The sequence below is a fragment of the Chrysochloris asiatica genome, unplaced genomic scaffold (assembly GCF_000296735.1).
Source record: "Chrysochloris asiatica unplaced genomic scaffold, ChrAsi1.0 scaffold00022, whole genome shotgun sequence".
In the NCBI taxonomy this organism is placed as follows: Eukaryota; Metazoa; Chordata; class Mammalia; order Afrosoricida; family Chrysochloridae; genus Chrysochloris; species Chrysochloris asiatica.
Window position 1 is genome coordinate 26,296,233 of NW_006408540.1, and position 7,562 is coordinate 26,303,794.

At 39.4% G+C, this 7,562-nt stretch overlaps 1 protein-coding gene across 1 annotated transcript in view; it reads left to right on the plus strand.

Annotated features, from left to right (window-relative positions):
• The window catches only part of CDADC1 (cytidine and dCMP deaminase domain containing 1), a 68,856-nt gene that overhangs the window by 52,728 nt on the left and 8,566 nt on the right, over nt 1-7,562 (plus strand). Inside the window, exon 7 of the mRNA XM_006837695.1 lies at nt 3,579-3,639. Within this exon, the coding sequence (XP_006837758.1) occupies nt 3,579-3,639 (61 nt within the window). The remainder of the gene's footprint in view (nt 1-3,578; nt 3,640-7,562) is intronic.

The window sequence follows — 7,562 nt, forward strand, 5'->3', positions numbered from 1 at the left end:
TAAACTTTCACTTAATCCACAATAAAAACCTGAAATTAAAAAAATATATAATAATATATATATCGAAAAATTGCAAGTTGTCAAAAATGAAATGAAATGCATGAAGCAGCTGAAATGGACTAGTACTGGACATTTTGAATTGGGTAAACATGGTCTACTAGACCAGGAATGGAAATTGAAGAGGAATGGTGTTATTATCAGTAAGAATATCACAAGATCTATTCTGAAGTACAGTGATGTCAGTGATGGGAATACTAGTTATCTGCAGTCTGAAATTGATCCAATATACAGTCAAAATGCGCTAATAATTATTGGTGATTAGAATGCAAAAGTTGGAAAGAAAGAAGGATCAGTAGCTGGGAAATGTGACTTTGGTGATAGAAATGACCCTTGAGATTGCATGATAAAATTTTGCAAGACCAAGTGACTTACTTATTAACCTTTATTTAACAATATAAACAAGTGACTATACCCGTGAACCTTAGAGGATGGATTACATAGAAATTGACTCCATCTGTGAAAAGAATGGAGAAGCTCAATATTGTCAGTGAGAACAAGACCATCAATAGCTCAAATACAATGGTCACCATCACCACAACCCACCACCTTCGAATAGACTCTGACTCATAGTGGCCCTCTAGGACAGAATAGAACTGCTCCTTAGCATTCCCGAGATTAAATCTGTACAGGAGCAATCATCTTTCTTCCTCAGAGAAGCAGGTGGGTTTCAAACCACTGACCTTCTGGTTAGCAGCCTATCGCTTGCCTCACAGCACCACCAGGGCTCCATATGCAATAATGCTCATGTTCAAGTCCACAAAAATGTATTTGTTTATCTGTTTTGTTGTTACGTGCTGTTGAGTCAGTTCTGACTCATAGCAACCCTTTGTATAATAGAACAAAACACTGCCCATCCTTGCACCATCCTCACAGTTGTTACTTTGGAATCCATTGCTGCTGCCACTTTGTCAACACATCTTGTTGGTGGTTTTCCTCTTGTTCGCTGACCCTCCACCTTACCAACCATGATGTCCTTCTCTGGAGATAGCATGTCCAAAAGTATGAGAAGCGAAGCCTCGCCATCCTGGCTTCTAAGGAGCATTCTAAGGCTGTACCCCTTTGAAGACACATTTGTTTTTTCTTCTGGCATTTCATGGTATTTTCAATAGTCTTCCCTAACTTTGTAATTCAAATGCATCAATTCTTCTATAGTCTTCCTTTTTCATAGTCCAATTTTAGCATGCATATAAGGCTATTGAAAATGCTTGGGTCAGGCAAACTTTAGTCCTCACACTGCTATCTTTGCTCTTGAACACTTTAAAGAGGTCTTTTGCAGCAGATTTGCCTAATGCAATATGTTGATTTCTTGACTGCTTCTTTCATGCATGTTGACTGTGGATCCCAATTAAATGAAGTCTTTGGCAACTTCAATGCTATGAAGTTGGTGAGGATTTTCGTTTTCTGTAAATTGAGGTATGGTCTTTGATCTTCATCAGTAAGTATTTTAAGTCTTCACTTTCAGTAAACAAGGTTGTATTATCTGCATGTCACAGGTTATTAATGAATCTCCAATCCAGATGCCCTGTTTTTCTTCATATAATCTACTTTCTCAGCTTATTTGCTCAGTATACAGATTGAATAAGTATGGTGAAAGGATGCAACCCTGGTTGGTTTTTTGGTTTTAACTATTGTAACAAGTGAGGGTTTACAGAGTAGATCATCACTTATACATTAAACAAAGCATACACTGCATTTCATTGGTTGGAATCCCCTCAGTATATGTAGTATCACTCATCCCTCTTCCTCCCTGCCTTTCTTGTTTCCATTCATCGATTTTCCAACCAGTCTCTCTATCTGACCAGTAAGCCAGGTCTTTTTTTTTTTTTTTTTAATAATTTTCAGTTTTGTTCTGTATTTTCTCCCACTCTCTTCTCCAGGATCTTCTAATGTTATCTCTTTGAGAGCACTTGGGAGTAGCAGCCAGGCACTATCCAGTTTTTCTGATCTCAGGGTCATGGAGACTGATGTTCACATGATCCATTACTCGGTTAAACTAATTGTTTCCAAGTGTTTTCATCAGTGCTTATTTCCTCTTGACAGAAAGAGAGGCCAGTATTTGCACCTTAGATGGATGTTCATGAGATGTTAAGATCTACATTGGGGATCGATGGCTTTTATTTTGTCCACCCAACTTATTGAAGTTTAGTGATTTGGTCTGCTTTGAAACATGCTTTTTAATTTTTTGATTTCTTATATTCCTTCTGTCCTCTGTAAGTCCTCTTCTATTTCCTAGTTCTCTACTAGTCATTCCATTTTTATAGGTGGCCAACTGGTTGTTCTAGATGTCTGCCTTTTCCCAGAATTTGTAAATACTTGGTGAAAAGTTTATCTTGAATCCTCTCTCAAGACCAAATATGTCACCTATTTAATTAAACTATTTGATGCTGATGGATGAGTCTCCCAGTTAATAAGCATGTAATTCTGTCTTCCTAGGGGTGGGACCAGGGCCTTTTGCCTCAGTTATTAGTAATTCTAATGAAGGAAATTTCTAGCTGGGTTGGAAAGGAAAGGCTATGCTATGAGATAATTATTACATTCAATTCTCTGTCTTTCCTCCTTCTCCAGTAGTATCTGTAGCATGATATGACACAAATTTATGATAGATAGTAAAATCCTAGGAGAGCTGGAACCTGTATATATCAGAAACCTGTCATAGAAATAGAACAAAAACTCAGATATTTTCCACTAACAAGAGTTATAGAAAAATGGAAAGCCTGTACCCTGTCAAAGGCAGAAAACTTGTGAGACCCTAAAAAAGAAGGCCATCCCATCGAGTTCTGGCTTTTACTATAACAGTGACATAATCCTAAACGGCAAGGTAGTCTTGGTCATATTTCCATTCTTTAATATCTAGACTTTCTCTAGTTACTATAAGGTCTCATAAGACTTCTAATGAGTCCTGTTGGCATCGTGGATTAAGCATTGACTACTAACTGCAAGATTGGCAGTTCAAATCTACCATCTGCATAGCAGGAAAAAAATTATGTTGCCTGCTCCTGTAAAGCTTAGTCTCCGAAGCTAGAGTTGAAACTCATAGAATTAACAACAGCTATGCATGGACATGGGAAGACCCAGATTCTGAATCCCATCGCTGCCTTTAATTAGTGTATAACTTTGGGCAAGCTGCTACTTTGCTTCTCTGGTCTTCCACCTGCTTACCTATAAAATGCCATGTTGTTAAGTGCTTTCGAGTTGGTTCCAATCCATAGCAACCCCATAGATGGTTTCAAAGGAGCAACTGGTGAGCTTGAACCACCAACCTCACAGGTTAAACCGACTTTACAGTCTAGCATACATAAGGAATCTTTAAGACCCTTCTCTAAATAAGAGTAGTAATTCTGATTCCAAGAGTCACATTCAGGATCCTTCAAGATAGCATTATTAGGCATTGTTGCTGTGAACATGCTGACTCGTTTATTTTTTACATGCTGTTTTGGTTTTAAAAAACAAGGTGATAAAATGCTGTTTTTTAAACCCATTTAAACATAATAGTTAAAAATGTCTGTGATCTCTTACAGTGGCAGATGATTCCTTCAGGAGCTTATGGTCTTGAACAAAATGAGCCTGAAAGGAAAGAGAGTAAGTATTTACAAATTTCATAGTGACTATCTTTGTTACTGAGGAGAGGGATACATATGATCTTGTGGTAGAAAATGCTGTGGGGATAGGTGAAACATATTCTTTACGTAAGTTAGATTTGTTCACCCCATTTTCCTCTTATATTTTACGAAAGAATAAAGCAGAGATATTTGATGCACACATAAATGCCTGGTCTCCAGCCCATAGGCACACAGCTGAATTCAGTCCATGGGCCTAGAGTCCATAGTTGCTCTTTCCATGTCACCACTTCTGCCACCATCTTTGCTGTCACTGCTTCTTCAGGGATCCCACGCTGCACTCATTCTCTTCCTTCTTGATGGTCCTGGAATTGTCCGTTCCTGAAATGAAACATAACTCCCTCCTTTTAGCTACATATCTTCTACAATTACATTTCTGACAACCACAATCAATAGTACTAATAATTACAATTGAATAATAAAACCTTATCAGCATCAATTCTGTACCCACTTTCACCAGACCCATCTGGGAAAGAGGAAAACTAGTAAGTGGGGCTATTCCCTTGACCCCTCCTTATAAAACCAGATACTCCCATGAAAATTTGTCAAAGCAGCCACGTTATGCATTTATAGCAATGTTGTTAGGTGCCATCAAGCCGGTACCAACTCATAGTGACCCTGTGCACAACAAAACAAAACACTGCCCAGTCCTGGAGTCCTGGGCTGACCTCACAATTGTTGCCACACTTCAGCCCATTGATGCTGCACTTTGCCAGTCCATCTCACTGGGGGTCTTCCTCTTTTTCTCTGCCCCTCCACCTTACAAAATATGATATCCTTCTCCAGCGACTGGTCCCTCCTGACAATATGTCCAAAGTATGAGAGATGAAGTTTGGCCATCCTGGCCTCCAAGGAGCACTCTGGCTGCATGTCTTCCGACATAGATCTGTTGGTTCTTTTGGCAGCCCATGGCACTTTCAATATTCTCCTCCAGCACCATAACTCAAAAGCATCAATTCTTCTATGTTCTTCCTTATTCACTGTCCAGCTTTCACATACATATCCGATTACTGAAAATACCATGGCTTGGGTCAGGCGCACCTTAGTCCTCAAGCTGACATCTTTGCTCTTAAACACTTTAAAAAGGTCTTGTGCAACAGATTTGCCTAATGCTATAATACATCCTTTGATTTCTTGACTGCTGCTTCCATGAGTGTTGATCCAAGAAGAATGCAGTCCTTGACAACTTCGATCTTTTCTCCATTGATAAGAATGTTGTTTATTTGTCAGTGTTGAGGATTTTTGTTTTCTTTACATTGAGATGCAATCAAAGACTAGTCTTTGATCTTCATCGGTAAATGTTTTAAGTCCTCTTCACTTTAATCAAGCAAGGTTGTATCATCTGCATACCACGGGTTGTTAATCAGTCTTCCTCCAATCTTGATGCCACGTTTTTCTTGTAACGCAGCATCTCGGATTTATTTGCTCTTATTCAATCCTACAGATTGAATAAGTATGGTGAAAGAATACAACCCTGTCGCACACCTTTCCTGATTTGTTCCTGTGTCCTGTTCAAACAACTGCCTCTTGGTCCATGTACAGGTTCCTCATGAGCACAATTAAGTGTTCCGGAACACTCATACTTCACAATGTTGTCCATAGCTTGTCATGATCCACACAATCAAAAGCCTTTGCATAGTCAGTAAAGCACAGGGAAACATCCTTCTGGTACTATCTGTTTTCAGCCAAGATCTACATGACATCAGCAATGATATCCTTTGTTCCACATTCTTTTCTGAATCTGGCTTGAACCTCTGAAAGTTCTCTGTCAATGTATGCTTGCAGCCATTTCTGTATTACCTTTAGTAAAATTTTACTTGCATGGATATCAAAGATAGTGTCCGGGGTCACCTCTCTTTGGAATGGGGCACAAATACGGATCTCTTCCAATCAGTTGGCCAGATAGTTGTCTTCCAGATTTCATGGCATAGATGAGTGAGTGCCTCCAGTGTCACCTCACTTTGTTAAAAAGATTTCAATTTTTATTCCATCAGTTCCAACAGTTGGCCTTATTCTTTGCCAATTCCTTCAATGCCCCTTGGACTTCTTCCTTTGGTATCATTGGCTCTTAACCATATGCTACCTCCTGAAATGGTTGAACATTAACCATTTCCGTTTGGTACAGTGACTCTGTGCATATTCCTTCCATTTTCTTTTGATGCTTTCCGCAATATTCAATAATTTGCCCAGAGAATCCCTCAATAACAAAAATTGAGGCTTGAATTTTTTCTTCAATTCCCTCAGCTTGAGAAATACTGAGCGTGTTCTACCCGTTTAGTTTTCTAACTACAGATCTTTGCATTTTTTGTTATAAATATTTGACTTTGTCTTCTCAAGCTAACCTTTGAAATTTTCTGCTCAGTTCTTGTACCTCCTCATTTCTTCCATTTGCTTTAGCATCTCTATGCTGGAGAGCAAGTTTCAGAGTCTCTTCTGACATCCATTTTGATCTTATCCTTCTTTGTCTTCTTAATGACTTTTTGCTCTCTTCATGTATGATGTTCTTGATGTCATCCCACAACTCTTCTGGTCTTCGGTCTTTAGTATATAATGTATCAAATCTGTTCTTCAGATGATCTCTAAATTCAGGTGGGATATATTCAACAGCATATTCTGGCTGTCATGGACTTGTTTTCATTTTCTTCAGCTTCAGTCTAAATTTGCATATGACCAATTGATGGTGTGTTCCACAATCTGCCCCTGGCCTTTTTTTGGCTGATGATATGGAGTTTTTCCACCATCTCTTTCCACAGATGTATTCAAATTGATTTCTATGTATTCCATCTGGTGAGGTCCATGTGTATAATTGTCTCTTATACTGTTTAAAAAAGGTATTTAAATTAACAAATCATTGGCTTTGCAGAATTCTATCATGGGATGATCTCTAGCATCATTTCTGTCACCTCGGCCATATTTTTCCAACTACTGATCCTTCCTCTGTGTTTCCAAACTTTGCATTACAATCCTCATTAAAGATCAATACATCTTGATTGTATGATCAATTTCAGAGTGATGAAGTTGAAATAGAATTCTTCTATTTCATCCTCACTGGCATTAGTGGTTGGTGCATATGTTTGAATAATAGTGATATTAACTAAATCTTCCCTTAGGTGCATGGGTATTATCCTATCACAGACAATTTCATTCACAAGTAGACCCAGGTGATCATCAGCAACTATATTGCTTGTGGGTTCCCTTCAACTTTCAGTCCTAGAAGGGGGTTTCCTTTGATGGGTCAATTTTCCTTACCATGAAGCCTCTGAAACTCAAAATGCCAAACTGTGTGGGGTTTTTTTTGCTTTCTTTTCAATCACAGATCTGTTCTTTCAACAGTTCTGGGTTAGTGTGCATGTCTTTTCAAATGCAAATATCTCAACTCTGAAGGTGTGTGTGGAGCTCAAGACAATACCTTATCCCCACAGTGGGGTGTGCTTCCCACTGGTAACTACTTTTCCCTTGCGGAGACTCCCTCTTCACCAGTCCCTTTACTTGAGTATAGTGAGTCCACTCCTTCTCTGTGGTCCAGACAGCTGTCTCAATGGTCAACTGCACCTGGTAAGGGCCCTCCCAGTTTGACTGGAGTCTGTCCTCTTTCCAGGTCTTGATCAGCACACCAAGTCTTCCGGTTGGAAGTGATGCACGGTGAATTCGAAGTTAACCTGAGGGTTAGCAAAGCAGAAAGGGCCAGCACATAGTTTCTCAGGAATCCCAGGTAGAGGAGCCTATGGCATGGCGTCCCTTTAGCAGTGACTGCCATTCCACCCTTCGGCTTCAAGAATTCTGAGGATTAAGATGAGGCTATTCAGGGATAAGTTAAGTGCCGTTGAGTCGGTTCCGACCCATAGTGACCCTGTACAGGGTTTCCGAGGGTGTAAATCTTTACGG